At 41.9% G+C, this 21,318-nt stretch overlaps 1 protein-coding gene across 1 annotated transcript in view; it reads right to left on the bottom strand.

The window, feature by feature from the left end:
• Positions 1-475: 475 nt before the first annotated feature.
• LOC136878850 (vesicular glutamate transporter 1) overlaps positions 476-21,318 on the bottom strand; it is a 246,398-nt gene continuing 225,555 nt past the window's right edge. The window contains exons 12-13 of the mRNA XM_068225767.1: positions 10,578-10,698; positions 476-4,112 (exon numbers count right to left, since the gene is read on the bottom strand). Coding sequence (XP_068081868.1) covers positions 3,927-4,112; positions 10,578-10,698 — 307 coding nt within the window. The 3' untranslated portion in view covers positions 476-3,926. The remainder of the gene's footprint in view (positions 4,113-10,577; positions 10,699-21,318) is intronic.

Below are 21,318 nucleotides of genomic sequence, written 5' to 3'. Positions count from 1 at the left end.
GGTGTAACTGCAGTAGCCGTCAGCTTCTGTACTTAGCCCACTCATTCGTGTACTTACCGCTGCATATAATTCCAGAATGCGAATAGTTTACAATTATGTTATACTGCGTCAAAATAGACCTCGGTAGAAATGAAAGCCCTAGTCACTTGTTGACACGTATTTACGGAATGAAGAAGGCCCGTGGTTGGCTATTCGCATACTCAGCACAAACAACATTCATATCCGTCTATCTGTAGGCCTACGACACGCTGCTCACCACACAATGCGGGGACAACGCTCTCGAGATCTCTCGAAATTTCTCGCGAGAAATAGTGCCTGCGCTAGCCTCGAAAAATCTCGAGAAATCTTGAGACCTCCTCTAAATCACTAGTGATTGGTATTATGCATTTGATTTTATATATTGTTAACAATTGAAACATATATATGTTTTTTTATTTAACTTCATACATTATTGTCATATTTGACAAATAATAACCCATTCAGCATTTACAGTTCACATTGCCACATGGCTATTTTTATAAACTTATAACCCTAATTTAAGATCTGTGAACTATGGTCATAATAATAATAATAATAATAATAATAATAATAATAATAATAATAATAATAATAATAATAACACAATCTACTTTAAGGAAACATAAAACAATTGCCATGGATTTTACAGAGGAATTAGGAGGCTAACATGAAAAATAATCAAACATTTATATAAAAGACTATCAGGTACAGTTCTCTTCTTTCAAACGACTTTCCTGTAAGGAATTCTGGAAGTCACCACAGCAGCAGATAATTAATTTACTCAAGAGGCAGACATATAAAAATACATCTCCGAGATATGTACAGAATTCATATTTAAAGTACGATAAACAAGGCCTTATAGAGAGAAACAATTTACACTATGCAGTATACAAATAAAGCTAGACTGCCTCATGCATGGGATGCAATAGTACACAGAGTACTGATCAGTTATGAAGTATAAGAATAAGGTAGTTATCACGGCAATTTAGCTTAAGAGCTAACACAGCATTTTGTTTCAAAAAGTATTTCACTTGTCATACATGTAGTGATTGGTGATTTTTAATTGAATTCACCAGGATATTTCTGCAAATGAGTGCCAGTTCTCGCACACCCAGACGAAATTCCTTTAAAAAACTTAAAGCGCCTGATATGACTTTGTACCGTGCATTGAGTTTCCATACTGTAATTTAATTCTGGAAATGTTTAAATTATAAAAACTCGTAATTTTTTCTCCATTTTCATGCAGCCTACATGAAATATTACTCATAAATATGATTAAGAATTTCCAAACATTATTTTATTTGCCCCTTTTGATCGTACAGATCAATTTTCATTCCTCCAAATGTTTAAAATTTTGAGAAGAAAAATTATTCTTCTCAACATTTCTCATAACACAAACCGCAATTCCTAATGGTATTTTGTGAAATATTGAGCATTTATCAGTAAATATAATGGGGAAAGAACCTAGCTCTTTAAATATTAATTACTCCATACATACGCATTAGAAAATAGTTAATAAATGTTACTGAAATTTAACGATAAAATGCATGTAAAATAATACTGATACGCTTTCAAACAACTGAAATATTACCAGCCGTATGTTTATCTCACTGCCTACCCGGATCCCTCAATGAGGTGTTTCTTTAGAACTTCCATCCGTTCGTCAGTTCTTATCTCCCATTCAGCTTATTTTTCATCTGTTTTCCACACTGAAATGTCTTAGAAGATTGAAATATATGCTATTTTCTTTGTCTTAAATTGAGAAAGATCTTACATTTGGAAATCCCTTTAATGTCAGAACTGCCAACCGTAGAGAATTAATTACGCAGAATTTCTCAAATACTACAGTAAATATTCACAAGACTCGTCGAGTTTTAACAAAACTTGGTATTTCATACGCAACATCTATTGAAATTTTGCATTGTAAATTTGTATCGATCAAATGTTTAAATTTTGAATGTCTAACATGAATGACTATTAACGAACTGATTCACTTTCAAGCAAGATACGTTCATTAGAAGAACACTCAATGGACTTGAAGTGTTAACGTTTACATTAATGTTATTGATACCATCTCTTATTCAACTCTTGAGTAGCAGATGCGGGTCAGGAAACGTATGTATGAAATTGTCCTATCTTTCGTGCACTTCATGTGTGCAAATCGTAAGTATAACGTCACAATTATAAGTTCCAAATAAGTTAATAATTTACAAGTTCTCCCCAACTAAGACCAAAGTTTTATGTTTCGTATTCTTTGCATATTTACATGATCGAAATAACAGCGCTGCTAACTGAATAAATTCGATGTAAAGATAATCTGATATATTTGAATGGCTACGGAGATTTTGGCTTGCACTGTATGATGAAAGTAGGCTTACAGATAGTTAAATATTTCCATGTTCTCGGTACAATATCACATTCACGATTACTAAGAGAGCGTAATTTTAAACTTACCAATGGATAATATTAAGCTCGTATACTGTATGTGCTCAATAATTCGGCAAGTAGGTGGAAGAAATACAATACCTAGCAAAAACTCTGTGCTAGCCACATACATATCCCACCACAATCCCCAAAAATTATCCCAATCAGATTTTTGATCTTAAGTTGTTCAGTGTAAAGCCATAGTGAACTTAACTCTAGTTTGGAAAATAATTAGTTAAGCGGATCTTCAGCGGATCTTGCACAAAGTCCATCTAGTTTCTTTTTTTTTTTTTGCTAGTGGCCTTTACGTAGCACCGAGACAGATAGGTCTTATCGCGACGATGGGATAGGAAAAGCCTAGAAGTTGGAAGGAAGCGACCGTGGCCTTAATTAATGTACAGTCCCAGCATTTGCCTAGTGTGAAAATAGGAAACCATGCAAAACCATCTTCAGGGCTGCCAACAGTGGGATTCGAACCCACTATCTCCCGGATGCAAGCTCACAGCCGCGCGCTCCTAATCCCACGGCCAACTCGCCCGGTAAAGTCCATCTAAAAGTGGTATATCAATAGATGCAAGTTTTATGACAACATTTCATTTTAGCCGAGCCTAAGTTGTCCAAATGCTGGTCAAGCAGAGAGAACTAACGCACAAAAGAATGTGGCGGGAAGTGAAGTACTTTCTGGTTGTTTTACTCGGTAAGAAAATGGAGATGATAGCGGCCCATCAGATTTGTCGTCTTCAGGGAGGGACGGATACATGCTTTCAACTTGTGAGAGTAAGTAAAGATGTTCCTCAGATCCATTATTAAATTTTGAAGTCCCTTTTGTTACATGGGGGAAAATTAGAAGCTGTGTACGGTGTGGGGCCCATAGATTCTGGCGTTGAGAACAAAGTATTCGCTTCAAGAAACAGTTATTATATCCTGCAGAAATCATACATGTTCATCACAAAAAGAATTCAGCCATAATGAAGCACGATAATGCAACGTTTTAGTTAATTAAAAATATTCATCATTGACTTCTCACTTTCTTTTACATTGAAGCCGCTTCTAACATCTGCGTATGCATTGTCATATATGGAAAACGTATTGTAAATTACGAATATTAAAAGATTAATTTCAACATTTTTCTCAAAAAGTAACTCTGTGGTATTTAGTTCAGTATGGTTTTACACCAGCCAATTTTCCCTCAACTTGAAATAACAGCGAAAAGATGCGCTTCGTCTAGTTCAACAGAAATAAGATAGATATTGCCGGTCATTTTAGACCTGAACGTAACATATTCACACAGTCTATCTAGCTCTTCTTCAAAGCCTCTTCTCCTCACGACAGAAGTCGTGAATCTGTGGTAACAGAGCCATCCAGCTTATCATTTGTACTATTGAGTGCACAACTTCTGCTAAATCTCCCAGTCATCTTGTTGGACGTCTTTTGCTGTTCGCTATTGTCAATGATGACGTTAGAAACTCCTTGGCTCTGGAAATTTAAACTTGCTGATCTCTATTATCATTCTCTTTTGCTGGCACTGAATCTACCTTAATGTCACTTCTGACGACCCCATCTTCAGCCCAAGGTTGCTTATCTCCAGAAGCGAACAACCCGAACACGACCGCCCCACAAAGGTACAGTGCACTCGTGATGTAGAACACAATGCGCCACTCCTCCGCGCTCTGAAAGCAAACAAGAAAATAACATGTATTATGAATGTATAATAAATAGAGGTTTAGTAAATATATCCATTCTTCAGTGTGGGTGACCATTCGGAATCAAATACAATCATGTTACAATTAATTCAATAGAATTTACAAACTTCAAAAAGTGTAAATATATAATTGATAATAGTGATGTTATTGTCTTCTATTTCTGGGTAAGAGTGTCAATCATGTTCTCAGGTATGTATGGAATATATCTGATCTGTAGAGCGTCCCTCATAATCTGTATAACTACAGTGGACGCCGGTTAATATAATCACTCTGGGACGAAGATGATTTGATAACATTAACCGATTGGTAACAGTAGCCGAAAAATAAGAATTGATAGGTAGCCCACTGTATCTATTCATAACCTATATGCACTACAATGAAACACTGATCCATAAACTACATGTACTGCAATGAAACAGATACCGGAACACAGCACTGCAATACAGTTAACTGTTTTCAGCTATGTAAAATAGTCTCAAATTATTGTTTTCATCTGGTTGTCTCTCAAAAATCAATTAATGAATCTTTCATATTCATAATGTTTTTGGAAGTCCACTGACCTACGCTGAACACCTCGTCGCAAGATATCTAGCGACTGTCGAATTTCAGCATTCGCTGGTGTTCGGGAAGTTTCGGCAACGTCGTCATCATCAGCATCGCTATCTTCTGCTCCGTGCTCTTTACCTCTCATATGTCCGGCTCCGTGACTAAATGGTTACCGTGCTGTCCTTTGGTCACAGGGGTCCCGGGTTCGATTCCCGGCAGGGTCGGGAATTTTAACCTTAATTGGTTGATTTCTCTGACACGGGGACTGTGTGTGTGTGTCGTCTTCATCATCATTTCATCCTCATCACGACGCACAGGTCGCCTACGGGAGTCAAATCAAAATGCCTGCACCTAGCGCGCCGAACATGTCCTCGGACACTCCCGGCACTAAAAGCCATGCGCCATTTCATTTTACTTCTCATATCTAATTCTGCGCAAGTAACTGCCTCACATATGTCGTCTTTTGTCTGTTTCGCATCAGTAATGATGTCCTAATGAATGAACATCCATTCCTGGAATTCATCTTCCGTTAAGCCTGTTGGACAAAGTTCAACATTCTCCTCTCCTTCTGGTAAATCTACTCGCATACTTGAGAACGAAATCCTTGAAAGAAAATGTGATAATATAAACCAAATTCATGATCACAATAAACGGAAGATTTTCAATGTTTCAGTATTTGTCCGCACGGGTCTTCATAAAAGTGATTATATGATACGGTTGATAACATCCGTGATTAAAATAAACGGCATCTACTGCATTTCTTTTTCTATTTCTAAGAATAAAACTTTCAAATTTTTAATTAATAATAATAATAATAATAATAATAATAATAATAATAATAATGTTATTTGTTTTACGTCCCACTAACTACTCTTTTACGGTTTTCGGAGACGCCGAGGTGCCGGAATTTAGTCTCGCAGGAGTTCTTTTTACGTGCCAGTAAATCTACCGACACGAGGCTGGCGTATTTGAGCACCTTCAAATACCACCGGACTGAGCCAGGATCGAACCTGCCAAGTTGGGGTCAGAAGGCCAGCGCCTTAACCGTCTGAGCCAATCAGCCCGGCATTTTTTTTTTATTAGGTCGATGGCTGAATAGGGTGGGTGCCTCGTACTCCAAATAGTAGGCCTCTGCAATTCCATCGATCGACACGTATGTGGCATTTAGCTGACAGGTAAGGCAAGCATGATACATAAATGGCTTGTTTTTCTAGGTCCACATCCTGAGCCTGATTCGAACCTCTTTCAAAGCGAATAGTGGGATATAAATCATTGCTTTACTGTCCTTCCAACTGATAGCTATGATGTCAGCACTCCAATTAGAGTCGTCAGTAGAGTTGCAATGAATTTCGTCGTGTACCTCGCATCCACGCTGTCTTAAGGCTTGAGCAATCGATGTACTTACTCGGTGATGGCGATCGTTGCACAGTAGCTCAGTGCTCTGGCAGAATGCCAGCACATGTCCAAGGGTTTCTGTCTCGTTGTAGACATTTCGACGGTAACGGATTGTGCTGAACGACCTACCGGTAACCAATCTGGCTGCTTCAGAGAATTTGTATGATATTTTCATTGTGCGTATGTAGCCTACTCAGAAGAGGAGCGAGGTGAATTATGAGTCATACAGAAGTTTGCTTTCGGGCAGTCTGAATATAAAACTACTCCCTTTCCTTTATGTGGTAACTAGTGTCACGATCTATTTCTCATAATTTCTCGTTGTTTCTTCCTTGATATTTTGGGAGGAAGTCTGCGAAGTGCTATATCTTGTTCTTCGGTTAACTTCCTTACATACTGTAGACGAACGTCCTGAATATGGAGTAAGCGATTACAATATTATAATTCTGTCCATAGATTCATATTCTGTACAAATTATACCCATTCCTCTGACCTTACCGACATAGGTGTAATCCGGAGGTGGAAAGAGGTGGCACTTACCACCTCAGTATTGGTTGAATGGTCAGCGTACTGGCCTTCGGTTCAGAGGGTCCCGGGTTCGATTCCCGGCCGGGTCGGGGATTTTAACCTTCATTGGTTAATTCCATTGGCCCGGGGGCTGGGTGTTTGTGCTGTCCCCAACATCCCTGCAACTCACACACCACACATAACACTATCCTCCACCACAATAACACGCAGTTACCTACAAATGGCAGATGCCGCCCACCCTCATCGGAGGGTCTGCCTTACAAGGGCTGCACTCGGCTAGAAATAGCCACACGAAATTAAAACCTCAGTATTTTTAAGGAAACAAAATATTCATGATATTACAATCAATGGGTATGCGAAATTAATAACTGGTTCGAGAGAAGGTAATTAGGGTTGGATTCCAGCAAGATTAGCCGACATCTTAGATTCAGGAGGCTAAATGAACTGTACCGGGATTGATGGTAAACGGGGTTAAAAGTGAGATTGCGAGAAGCAAGGAGAGGAAGCTAAACAACGTATTTCCCCAAGGATCGGTTCTCTCCATTATTGTTCAACTTACATCTCTCTGACCTTCCTGACACTTCATCCAGAAAATTCTGCTATGCTGACGACTTGGCTCTAGCTGTACAAGATCAGGTAATGGAGACGACTGAAGAGATTCTGACCAAAGACCTGTCTTTACTGGAAAATTACTTCAAAATCTGGAGACTTCAACCCAGTGTGAGCAAAACAGAAGTGTCTTGCTTCCATTTAAATAATCGTTTGGCAAACGTGAACCTGAATGCTAGTTTCAGAGGGAGAATTCTTCGTCATAACTGGAACCCAAAATATCTTGGTGTCATCTTGGACCGTACACTATCCTTCAAATAACACCTCCTGAAGTTAGCACAAAGGTTGAAATCTCGAAATAACATCCTTCATAAACTGCGTGGAACAACCTGGGGATCTTCAGCAACCACTTTGCGATCTTCAGCCTTGGGTTTGGCGTATTCAAGTGCCGAGTATTGTGCACCTGTTTGGATGAACAGTCATCATACAAGGCTTGTTGACACCCAGCTTAATACCACAATGCGCATCATATCTGGCGCATTTACATCTACTCCAGTTCATTGGCTTCCACTGCTAACTGGTATAATGCCACCTGATCTACGCCGATCTAATGCCCTTATGAAGGAATTCCGCAAGATCTCGAGAAATCCTAGTCTACCTATGAATAGTGACCTACAACTTCTGAATCTTTAAAATCACGCCGTCCAACTCTGCGTAATGCTGTTAACATGGATGCTAAGGATTTTAAATCTCTTGATGAGTGGAAAAGTGGATGGGAAGCAGCAACGGATGTGCGCCTTCATACCTTCTTCTCAGGTCCCAGACTTCTAAGTGGATCCCACCTACCACGCAAGACCTGGACTGCCCTGAATAGAATCAGATCAGGACATGGCCGGTACAGAGCCGCTCTCCATAAGTCGAAAAAGCTACCTAATCCAGACTGTGACTGCGGAGCTCCACACCAGACTATTCATCAGGGAATGTAAGATTCGAGCCTATCACGGTGATGAAGATGATTTCCTGCTGGTATCTCCATATGCTCTACGTTGGAATGAAAAACTTAATATTCAATTGTGAAGCACAAATTACTTTGTTTCTCAGCTGTAAATATGTATCTACGAATATATATTTAAAAAAATTATGAAAACTTAAGTCAGTCAGTCTGGCCATTCTATCCGGTCGATTTCCTTCATTCTTTTTTTTAACTGAAAGGTATTAATGCACATATTTGTCATCAGGTACTATAAATCACTTCCATCTTCCTCAAATTATTTGATTTTTTCAATTTTTTGTATCTTTGAAGCAATCATATCTTTGGTTCTAATTGAGGTATGGAGTTCGTTTTAGCCTAAGAACACTCCGTGGATCAAGTTCTTTCATTTCAGCTCTTAACTATTCAAATTAGTTGATTCTGAGGAAAGTTATGAGTGCACATTCAATTTGACGTCTCATTTCTACAACATGTTTTCTCATTGAAGCAATCATATATTTCGTTCTAATTGAGGTGCGCAGTTTGCTTTGGTCTAAAACACTCAGTGGATTAAGCTCTTTCTTTTGAGGTAATAACTACTTAAATTGTGTAGATTCTGAGAAAATTTATGAGTATATTTGTCTCCATGATGAAGATCTTTGAAGGACTTTTTAACAGTTCGGCGTGTAGTGTTGTTCCAAGGAACGTTTAATTCAATTTCTTTGTGCGATGTATTTTCAAGTGTTTTATTGACATAATATTACACTCTATTACCACAGCAGATCATGTGCTTTATTTCATTAACTCGAAACTTTGCAAATACATCCGTGAGGATAGTAACGAACAAAACCATACTTTGTACGTTGTGGGCGGAGCCAGCGGGAAACTGCTAGTATATATATTACTGATATTGTCTGTATAAGCCATACTCTAAATAAATCTCCGCATACAGCACTGCATGCATTACTACATCATTAAAGATGCAAGCGTTGCATGCATCTTGCCTATGCCTCTTTCTGCTTACGCGTGCTCATGAAAGGCGAGTGCAGTAGTACTGGAAAATGTATTGAAAACTACTTCAGTGCGCAGGTGCCATTGCCACTTCTATTATAATTATTGAAAGCGAATGAAAACGTAATAAAAAAACTATGGATGTCAGATATCCTGGGAAAAGCGGGGTATCCATGATGAGGTCGAAACTGATAGCTGTTATTTATTCAGGAACTCTACAGGGGTGTCAACATATGAGTTTGAGCGACTCCTACAGTTGATTGAACCATACTGTTCAAGACATTGATATGAGAGAAGTTATTTCAGTACGCACACGTTTACCCGTGACATTATGACTTTTAGCCACCGGTGATTCCTCTATTGAACATTTTTAAAACATCCGGCTTCACATTTAATATTAAATAGGTGTCGAATGTAAGTTTGTAATTTTTTAAATGCTATTTGTTCGAGGCGTCGACCTAGAAAGATCTTTTGCCCCTACTTGCACAATATGTGAGGAACCTGCGTGTATTTTGTAAATGACGGAAGTGAAAAGTGTTGAATGTGAAGAAAGGAACGTTAAGGACGACACAAACACCCAGTCCCCAGGCCAGGGATATTAATCTTTTACAATTAAAAACCCCTGACCTGAGGCGCGCGGCTGTGAGCTTGCATCCGGGAGATAGTAGGTTCGAATCCCACTATCGGCAGCCCTGAAAATGGTTTTCCGTGGTTTCCCATTTTCACACCAGGCAAATGCTGGGGCTGTACCTTAATTAAGGCCACGGCCGCTTCCTTCCAACTCCTAGGCCTTTCCTATCCCATCGTCGCCATAAGACCTATCTGTGTCGGCGCGACGTAAAGCCTCTAGCAAAAAAAAAAACCCTGACCCGGCCGTAAATCAAACCCGGGGCCGCCGGGTGACAGGCAGATGCGTTTTCCCCAACACCGTGGGGCCGGAGAAGTTTGTACTTATTTTGTATCTTAACTGCAGTCACAAACAGACATTATACCTAACTTCAATCATAAACAAAGGGGGCTAGTCTCCACCGTCGGAAGTCCTGAGGAGGTTTTCCGTAGTTTTCCATTACCCTGCACTACGGTAAATACCGGGACAGATACTTTTCTAGGACAGGACCGCCAAACCTCCCCCACCTCATTTCCTCCACACCTTAAATCTCCTTGGCCTGAGACAAGGCCATGCCTGAGAGAGAGAGCGTAACCCTCTAGGAGGCTCGCGGTGAATAACAACAGTTTAGTAGGAGTACAAGGCACGTGTTGCACAAAATGAGGCACTCAGTTCCCCATTCAGTACGAGAAACACTTACATCTACTTGCGCCTAGCTGTGCACTCAAAATTGATTCATGTGGCGCTGCATGTTTCAGTCTGCCCGTGCTGCATGCCTCTAATAACAAGAAAAAATGCACCGTTCTAACGCGTCATAGGAAAAGCTCACCTTGTTACGAACGATGAAACCAGTTAGCTGCGGACTGATGATCCCCGACAGGTTGGCGACTGTGCTGGATATCCCCGCCAATACGCTAGCGTGTGCAGGAGCCAAGTCCAAAGAGTTTACACTGTTAAAGAAAAAACAACAGTAAAATTAAAGAGGCGTTCATAATTGTACAGTCACTCAAAGAAAGAATGAGCGCATGGTATTGTATAAGTTCCTCGAGGTACACTTTTCTCAGAAACAATCGAACCTCTAGATACAGTGCGTCTACAAACTCACTCCGCGCCGAGCGCAGCGAACTCGGTCTACTAGCGGGAAAAGTTAGGTCTGCACCACTATCGTCTGCAGCGAGGAGACGGCGCTTTGTACACTAGGGGCTACAGTTATGTTGGGAGGTGGGATTCCACATTATTACAATAAAAACAATAAGTAAAATATACTGTACTCGCCACTATCACAGTAAGTGTTTTCCTCTTTCTTGAAGGCATAGTTCAACTCGTTTACAGTTATTTGCGAACACTTTTATCAATGTTTCACGCGTAATGTCGCCAAGCTTCCGTTCCGTTAAAACTGCTGGCCCACTAGTTCGTGGTGCATCATAAACTGAAAATGTTGCACGAAATTTGCTCACTCAATCGCGTACAGTCTCACGATGTGGACACCTCGAATCAGGAAATCGCGAACGAAATTGCAGCCTCACATTTTCCGTTAAGTTTCCAGCAGCACGGAAAACATTTTCCACTAAAACACTCCCTCTTCAATAGTAAGCATTTTCAGCTCACTAAGCTTACACAAGAACTAGACAAGAACACAACTTAAAGCATCAAAGCACCACCAGAACGCAGGGGCGGTTTCTCCATAAGGTTGCAGGTTTGCGCTACCCCCATTAATTTTTTATGTTTATTTTAGGTAAAGTTTTATAATTTGGATTACTCAACTACTGTGTTTTCATTCAACAAGACAAACCTTTCCGGAGCTTGAAAGAGCAAATACTGACTACAGGAGATTACAAGCCGGTACTCTTAAATGTTCATTGCAGGAGCCGCAAAGTTTGCAGCAGAGAGTCAACCTGAGGTAGGATGAAACCTTGGCTGCCAGAGGGGTGCGCGGGACTGATCGAGGGGTGAGGAAAAGGTAGGCGTGGCTTCTTATACATTGCTTAAATGGAGGTTTATCAACCTGGCTCCTCCTACCACGGCCGACTTGATGCGTCGCTCTAGCTAGCTCCTTGCAGCGCAGCGCGGGATCCAGTCGGCCGTGCTCCTACGAAACCACCACCTACAAAGTCGCTAGAGACCGTTGGCGGCTTGGCGCTCAATGTGAGAGTCTGTTATAGAACAGGGATGTCACCTAGCGACATTGGATGGAAGTTCATCTGTTGGATAAATAAGTAATGGCTTTAAATTTGAAAATAAAAACCGCCATTTCTTTCAGTATAGTTGTGTAGAGTCCGCCTCTGTGGTGTAGTGGTTAGCGCGATTAGCTGCCACCCCCGGAGGCCCGGGTTCGATTCCCGGCTCTACCACGAAATTTGAAAAGTGGTACGAGGGCTGGAACGGGGTCCACTCAGCCTCGGGAGGTCAACTGAGTAGAGGTGGGTTCGATTCCCACCTCAGCCATCCTGGAAGTGGTTTTCCGTGGTTTCCCACTTCTCCTCCAGGCGAATGCCGGGATGGTACCTAACTTACGGCCACGGCCGCTTCCTTCCCTCTTCCTTGCCTATCCCTTCCAATCTTCCCATCCCTCCACAAGGCCCCTGTTCAGCATAGCAGGTGAGGCCGCCTGGACGAGCTACTGGTCATACTCCCCAGTTGTATCCCCCGCCAAGAGTCTGAAGCTCCAGGACACTGCCCTTGATGCGGTAGAGGTGGGATCCCTCGCTCAGTCCGAGGGAAAAACCGAACCTGGAGGGTAAACAGATGATGATGATGATGATGATGATAGTTGTGTAGTTGTGATCTTTGTTATGTGCGTACAAGCTAAGTAGCTTATTGATTTCAATGTGTAAACATTCGTGTCAGTTGTGTGTTTTTATTATTTTGCGTTTTTATCAGTTAGTGGTATTTTGCCAGATCATGAATTCGGTGCAGTCTTTAATGTCTGGGCCGTTTCCGCAACGGACTGCCGGAGAAAAATCCGAGGTGAAACGAATGGGCAGGCCCACGCGATGTTTAATTTTGAAACCAGATACAATACCGGAATTAGGCTACCTCAAAGTGTTTCATTTCAATAGGTAAAACAGTTTTTAAATGACAAAATAATGTTACTGGGTTGTAGTAATATTCCTGAAAATAGAAATGTAAAATGTTTGTTTTATTTTTAATTATAAAATGTAGGTATTGTTGATGTATCTGGATTTGAAAATTAGCCTGTAATCATATTATATCAATGGTAAAAATTGTGCACCACTGAACTTTTAAACCACCAGCCGCCACTGCCAGAACTCACTGTCGTCAATACTGGAACGTAGTGATGTGCGCGAGTGACGCTTGGACTCGCGAGAATCGAGTCTGGCGAGTCCAAGCTTAGCCTACAAGGAACACAAAGCCTGCCCAATAGCCACTCATAGCTGTCCGCCCTGTGGATGCTATATTTGCCGCTAGAGGCGCTGCAATTCAACCTCACATGAACACGTCGGTTGGCGGTATTTCTACACACTGTATGCTTACTGGTGACGAAAGTTGAATGTTAATACCGATAGAAATAATGAAACTCAATAATGATTTCGTTTTGTCCGAATCCTTGGCTGAATGGTCAGCGTTGAGGCCTTCGGTTCAGAAGGTCCCAGATTCGATTGCCGGCCGGATGGGTGATTATAATCACGTCTAATTAATTCTTCTGGCTCGGGGACTGGTGTTTGTGTTTGTTGATATAGTGATTACTAGATCTCGGATTTTTAGGTGCTAAAATGTTATTTTAACTGCCTAAAACAGACTCTCAAATAGGCTCTAAAGTATTTTTAGGCAGCTGCAGTTTTACGTATCTTAATATGCATTATTTAAAACACCGTGTTGATTTTGTTAAATTGATAATAATTCGTTATGGGGAAATATAAAACAAGTTTCACTCACCTCTTGCTGCAAACGTCGCAGAATATAATTTTACCATCCGATGTGAAACGGGGAAACTCTTGTAAATTGAGGATGAATTGGAACCTGACACCTTCTGCTTAATTCACATACTGGCCAAATGGGAAAAGGATATGGTTAAAAATGTCAATCATATTACGCTGGTGTACTGCTGCGTTCCGTTTTGTAAACAAGGCTCTAGAAATAAAGTTCCTGGAACTAGTTTCCATGAATTCCCTTGCTAAGAGCCAACTAGGGAATTATGGATTAAAGCAATAAACAGACCAGGTATGGTACAGTAAATACGCAGACCATGAGACGGCAAAAATTAGGTTACTTATTATTATTGCTCCTATTCTGATGATAACAATTTCCTCATTCTGTTGTGTAGGTGGTACCAAGAATAAGTTATGGAACCTTAGTGACCGCTCCGTCGAGCGCTGCAATGACATATATTGGAGGGTATTTGGTAAGAGTTGTCGAAGACCACATGCCATGTCAATAGTGTGTTGATAAAATTAGTAGTATCCAGAGTCCATCTCCACTAACGTCATTAATAAAAATCAAAGACAGAGGTGGCCTCAGGTATCCAAAGCCAAGTTTTGTTTCACTGCTGATGAAACTGGGGCAAGTAAGGGACAAAATGTTATCGGTAACGCTGGGCAGTCAAAAAACAGCACAAACATTAACCGAAATACTGTTGCCACGTGTTGCTAAAAATCCTATTCTACAGTGTGGGAAAAGTGATCATCCTGAGAAACAAAGCAGAATAATACTGCAGAAGTTTCTGCACCTCTCTGTCACTAACTACGCTAACGGCATGACAGATGAGTATTGTTGAGAATACTTCTCGATAAGAAAAACAATTTATGAGAAGAAAATATCAAGGAAAATAGTTAAAGTCGTTCCTTTTCACTGAAAATCTATGGTGCGGTAGTAAAAATATCTAGTGCAGACCTTACATCCTTTAAATGCCAGACATATATTTCGACAGTTATATGTGTTATCTGAAATGAAAATCCACAGCTGAATTGAACTCCTAGGGGTAAAAGGTGAACATTAATTATTTTCTACTTCATTCTGCTCAGTAATGTATATAATATACAGGACGTATAGTATAGAGGTCAATTTGTGCTGGTTTTAACTCCCGTTACCAATGCTACTGAGTGCTGATGTGAGGTGGTATACTAGCGCTGCAGCGGTCAAGACGCGCACTGCCAGGCGGACACTGTTTCTGAAGAGAACACTGCGAGTGAGCAGGCTTTGTATTCCTTGTAGGCTAAGGTCCAAGCCTCGCCGAGTAACCCGTGCGAAGTACTCGAGTCTCCACTGTGACGTCACGATCCATAACTGCGACCTGTTGCCGAGCAGTCGGAAGAAATGCCCCAATCATTAAATACTGTTACAACAGCTACGTAAATGATGACCATAACGTGAAACACGCGAGTGTAAGACCGTAACTTATTTGTTTCGAAATGCCATTCGTTTAGTTTGTCACACAATGTTCTTCCTTTTCTCCTTCCTCTATATTTAGTTGGGGGCGTTCATTACAGCACCCCTGTAGCGTAACAGGTAGTGTTACTAACTCCCATCCTTGGAAGCCTTGGTTCGATTCCCGGTACCGCCAGAAATTTTAGAATGTCCGGAAGGCTGGTATGTGATTGAAATGGTACATGCAGCTCACCTGCAATGGGGGTTTTCCCGAAAGGAGCTGCACCACCTCGGGATGAGGATATGAGTTTGCATATCTGCATTATATCGCCCAGTAGGTTAGCCTTTGGTAACTTGAGATACGGAGTAAAGATTAGGAACATGATTTAACTATTCATTGTAGGCTTCCTTCCCTCTTCCTTGTTTATCCCTCCCAATCTTCCCATCCCCCACCAAGGCCCATGTTCAGCATAACAGGTGAGGCCGCCTTGGCAAGGTACTGGTCATTCTCCTCAGTTGTATCCCCCGACCCATTGTCCCACGCTCCAGGACACTACCCTTGAGGCGGTAGAGGTGGGATCCCTGGCTGAATCCGAGGGAAAAACCAACCCTGGAGGGTAAGCAGATTAAGAAAGAAAGCAATCTAACTGTATCCTTATTTATTCTTCTTCTTCTTAATCTGCTTACCCTCCAGGTTCGGTTTTTCCCTCGGACTCAGCGAGGGATCCCACCTCTACCGCCTTAAGGGCAGTGTCCTGGAGCTTCAGACTCTGGGTCGGGGGATACAACTGGGGAGGATGACCAATACCTCGCCCAGGCGGCCTCACCTGCTATGCTGAACAGGGGCCTTGGCGGAGGATGGGAAGATTGGAAGGGATAGGCAAGGAAGAGGGAAGGAATCGGCCGTGGCCTTAAGTTAGGTACCATCCAGGCATTTGCCTGGAGGAGAAGTGGGGAAACCACGGGAAACCACTTCCAGGATGGCTGAGGTGGGAATCGAACCCACCTCTACTCAGTTGACCTTCCGAGGCTGAGTGGACCCCGTTCCAGCCCTCGTACCACTTTTCAAATTTCGTGGCAGAGCCGGGTATCGAACCCGGACCTCCGGCGAGACGCAAGGTTCGGTAAGGGGCGCAATGTTCACACAAATGTAGAGATCAGATATACCACACACAGCTTTAAAAGCTTTGCGGTCAGGTATTCTTTGTATAGTCACGAGCGTACAATAATGCCCTTTATAATATAAATAGTGAACCATATTGGTCATTGTCCAAGAGTCATGATTTTAGCCGGAGAGATCGAGTACATTCGAGACCACCTGGGAGATCCTTGTTTACTAATTTATTGCCTGGGAGAGGTTGAGTGTGTGCAGTTCTCGTGGGAAAGGAGCAGCTGAATAATTAGGAAATTTCTGGAAGCTCATAAGATAAATTTATTACCCCAGCCAAGCGCTTTAATTTAGACACAGGACGCTACACACTTCACAAAGGTGGCGTGCCAACAAAGGATTTGGAGAGAAAAGGAAATTAATTTATATCTTAGAGTACAGTATAGATGCATTTAATCTGAGAAGAAAATTGCTACCTCCATAATTGGCACAAAATTTTGATATGCGACATGAGCCTAGTTACAAGTGCATATTGGAGATAAGTACTAGGCGCGCGCTATGCATATCAACCGCGGGCGGGAAGAGCTCGCGGGTAAATCATTAGCTTGGGTACGCGAGCCGTATTATAAATAGGCGGCTGAAGAGCGCTGGAGATCCACTCTCTGACTGTCGAGCTGTTGCGACGGCGTGATACAACTCCAAGCGGACATCGAGATTAAGAGCTGAGCGGCGAGCAGCTATCATCCAGTACAATCTATTGGGGAATGGAAGTAAGTAAATAACCGCATAATCAAGTTGAATCCTGCATACTACATGTGTTTGCCTGCCTGTCATGAACATGTACTGTCTATAACTCCACTGCCTCGCTAGTAGCTTCAAATCACTTTGAGGGCCAAGTATTAGAAACGAAGTTCGTAATCTTATGAGAGCTCAGATTATTTCTGGAAGAACATCTCTGTGATAGAACGACTGGATCTAGTCACCATATGTGAAACTGTGAACTATTGATGTAGTCGACTTAACTCTAGTAGTGAACGGGGTGTTAAAACGTGTGAGAGGGACGTTAGTGGAGACAGGCATCGAATCAGAACTCTCGGTAACTTATGTCTCTTTACAGTTCCCTTCCACCGATCCAGCGAGAGCCACGTCGCAGAGAACGAGAAAGGAGGACGGCAAGCTGTAGAAACGGAGCAGCCGTCAAGACATCGAGCATCGACGCGGGGACACCAAGAAGGCAAGCTCACCACGACACCGAAGAAGACACCTGACAACCTTCACGGAAGCTGCCGGAGAAGCCTTTACCAGCCAGCATGAATCCAGTAATCCATCTAACTTTGCGGCTAGCAGTGACAACCGTCAACATGAAATAACCTCCAGAGGTCCATAGAGAGCTGCCTCGCAATGTCTTCGGTACTTCCAGGTCAGACAGATCCAATTTATTCTAAGCATGGGATAGATCAAAATCAGAACTCAAGATGGCCGTCAGCCACGACAGTAGCTATCCAATGTATATAATGATTTGTATAATGTAAATATGCACAGACCTCGAACTCAGGGCAGTAGGGTAGATAGTAGATTGTATATTTTCCACTTGTATAAATTTGTGTTTCTTTTTCGTGGCATCTTTTACGTCTTGGTCATGTTAGCTAGATCTCTTAGTCAGTTACGGCCGTTTCGGCAGCAGTGTAGATTTTCATTGATGGTCGTACGTAATGTTTACAAACTGGAGACTTACTCCTTGACTTGCATGGGTTAGCGTGGCTGTGTGTGTGAGCCATCGCGCTGGAGACGTAGATGCGCTAAATATATAGCTTATTGCACGCATTGACATTATGTGACTTCGCGCTGTTGAATGATGTATAATTAAGGTATGTTCATTACGCCTTATTGTAGCCAGGAAATTGTAGTGCCAGGGGATTGTACCCTTATGTAATGATGGAGAAGCCCTGTGGAGGCAGATATGAGAGAATGATATTTACGTCTTAGCCATATGAAGGCAGATATGAGATGATGATTATGTAATTTCGGCACTATGGATGTGAGATGTACGTAAGAGTAAACGGAGACTTGATGTACGGGGCAGGAATTCCCTGTAGTCGAACAGCTGTGTGCATCAGATAGGGTGGCATGGCTAACACTCTCCTAGGTGATTTATGTGAGTCAAGGAAGTCAGGTTTGACGTCACAGGCAAGGATTTTGTATCATGTTGTCTGCGGGTTTTTTTTTCTTCTTAAGTGGTCTGAAGGGGAGTCGCCCTTGGCCTTGGCCTTGTGAATGGCTGCCTGCTAAGACCGCATTCTGTTTGTATGGCCGTGTTCTTCTTAGATTTGCCACTTGTTCTTTCTGCTACCAAATGTTGGAACTGTAATTTTGATGGTTTTATTTATGAGTTTATGTATCTTAGTTATGCTGGACTATGAGCTTTCATCCAGTCCAGGCCTTGTACAGAGTAGTTTTGTTGTAAGTAGATCATGGGTTCGAGGTTCTGTGACACAACACTTTTCACGCATAGGAGATGGCTCCTTTGAGATGTTTGCACAATTTGTTTGTCTCACTCTTTACTTTGACTTATTCCGTGATTCCGTGACTGTTCCAGCTTGGCTGTGCGAAAGAATTATGACCTGGAAGTCGACTACGAATATCGCGTGACAATTAAATGAGATGTTAATTCCTTGTAATTTATGTGAGAGATTTGGTCTTTTCATTGTAATAAATTATGTCCTATTCACTTGTGAATGCAGGGGTTTTTCCCATTTTTTATTTCAATGTTGAATGTTCTTACCTGCTAGTTCACATATCCTGTTGAATCGTGTGTTGCCCTATGTTTTTCCCATTATCCCTGAGCCATGCTTTATTTGAGTGTAGCTTTGCAAGGATATGTACGCAGGTAAGAGTATGTGCATGAGCCCGCGCTTGTGGGACTTTGTTACTACAATGATCTTGGTTCGAGACCGGCATTCGCCTGGCCGGAACCGAAGGGTGCTGTAGGGCACAATAGAGTAGTCGAAAATGTACTTTTGTCCTGCCTGATCTCTACAATTTCACACTGTGCGCCAGTAAAATGAAAAGGCGTATGGCTTTTAGTGCCGGGAGTGTCCGATGACATGTTCGGCTCGCCAGATTCAGGTCTTTCGATTTGACACCGGTAGGCGCCCTGCTCGTCATAATGAGGATGAAATGATGATGAAGACAACACACACACCCAGCCCCCGTGTCGGCAAAATTAACCAATGATGGTTAAAATTCGTCACCCTGCCGCGTATCGAACCCGCCAACCCTGTGACCGAAGTTCAGCACGCTAACCATTTACCCATAGAGCCGGACTGTAGCTCGTAAGCACCTGTGTCCACACATTCCTTCGTTTACGTTACAATATGGTTTTGTTGTGTAGGCCTATACATTCATGTAAATACGGCATAATGTACATCAATTTGTGCATTATATAACTGTGCATTATTTTGAAACGGACCCAATACTTGTCCTTGGCCTACCTAAAATATTAAGCATCGTGTAGTTTCCATACACGACTCGCAGATAACGCTGCCAGCGTCCTCGGCCTCGAGTCCAGACTCGAGTACCTCGAGTTTTACGATCCCAGACTCGAGTCTTCGCGAGTCCATTCGCAGCCCATCACTACTGGAACGGTCAACTCCAATAGTCTACTACACTGTTCTACCCTCCTCCACTAACTCAACTCGAGGGTCAACACTGGCCACGTGCGGACGATAGTGGTGCTAACCTAACATTTCCCGAGTTTTACGCCACACGAGACATCATAAGTACGCCGATGATTTACAGATCTATTACCATTTTCCTGTGAATCGTGTTGACGAAAGTATTAGTAAAATAAATCTAGATATAGAAAGACTACATCAATATACACTAAGTCATAATTTACTATTAAATGAAAACAAAGCTATTTTCCTAGGATATCGAAGAAATGTCTCAATTTCTTTTCAAAAGGGACATTCCTCCAGTAATTGTAAACGGTTCTGTAGTCAAGTATCAGGAATGTGTTAAGAATTTAGGAATTCTAATGGATATTACTCTTTCCTGGACCTTCCATGCCAAGCATTTGGTCAAGGAAGTGTCTGGCATATTGCATCAGTTTCGACGAAACTTGCCGTATCTTCCTTTTTCGGTGAGAAAGATGTTGATCCGAACTATGGTATTTCCTATTTTAGATTACGGCGCTGTAATTTACAGCGATATCTCAGAGAAATATAATAGCAAACTCCAACGTATTCCGAATGCCTGTGTGTGATTCGTCTTCAATATTCGTAAAGACTGTCACGTAACATCTTACTACAAAGCCGCAGAGTGGTTGAAACTCAGGGATAGACGATCATACTCAGCTGCTTCTTTAGGGCTGGTTTACACGGGTAGAGTAGCGAGGCGAGTAGAGTGGATAGTAGAGCTACTAGCATCGTGTAAACGACCGGGATAGTAGCAAGTAGAGTAGAGTAGTTAGTAGGCAGTAGAGTAGAGTGGGTTTCCGCTGCGGTAAAGTAACTCTATCACTATCCTTCCCCCTCCACCGGAACCGAGCTCCGAGAGCTGGCGGAGAAGTCCGAGGACGCTCGATTTTTCAGCTGGCGCGTCATTCGACTGCTGTATTTACATGTGTGTACAGACGGTGGTATTACGTTGAGCGTTTATTTGGCGGCAAAATGAAGTGGACGAAAGAAGAAACTTGCAAATTTGTGGAGCTCTACAGCGAAAAAGAATGTTTATGGAACATAAACAGCGTTACTTATAGAAATAAGAATATGAGACGGGCGGCGGAAGAGGACTTGATTGCGAAAATGGGTAAAGAGGGTTTTGGGTTAACGGAACTGAAACAGAAAATAAAAAATTACGATGTACATACAATCAAGAACTCATGAAAATACGAAGATCCAAGAAGTCTGGAGGTGGTGCCGCAGACATCTACACTCGAAGGTGCAACATAAAATATAAACAAGTGTCAGCTGGATTTTCACTTAATATGAAGATTTCTCAAGTTTCAGTGTTACACAGCGTGTTCATCATGTGTCTCGACATGTTTAAGTTAGGCAATACAATGGTGCAGGACTGTGTACATTAATCATATTAATAACATACAAAGGGATCTTCTACATATCACTTGCCATTGCCG

This window comes from Anabrus simplex, chromosome 1, assembly GCF_040414725.1.
Source record: "Anabrus simplex isolate iqAnaSimp1 chromosome 1, ASM4041472v1, whole genome shotgun sequence".
Taxonomy (NCBI): domain Eukaryota; kingdom Metazoa; phylum Arthropoda; class Insecta; order Orthoptera; family Tettigoniidae; genus Anabrus; species Anabrus simplex.
The sequence above is the reverse complement of the archived record's forward strand: the minus strand, read 5'-3'. Positions and strand labels throughout refer to the sequence as shown.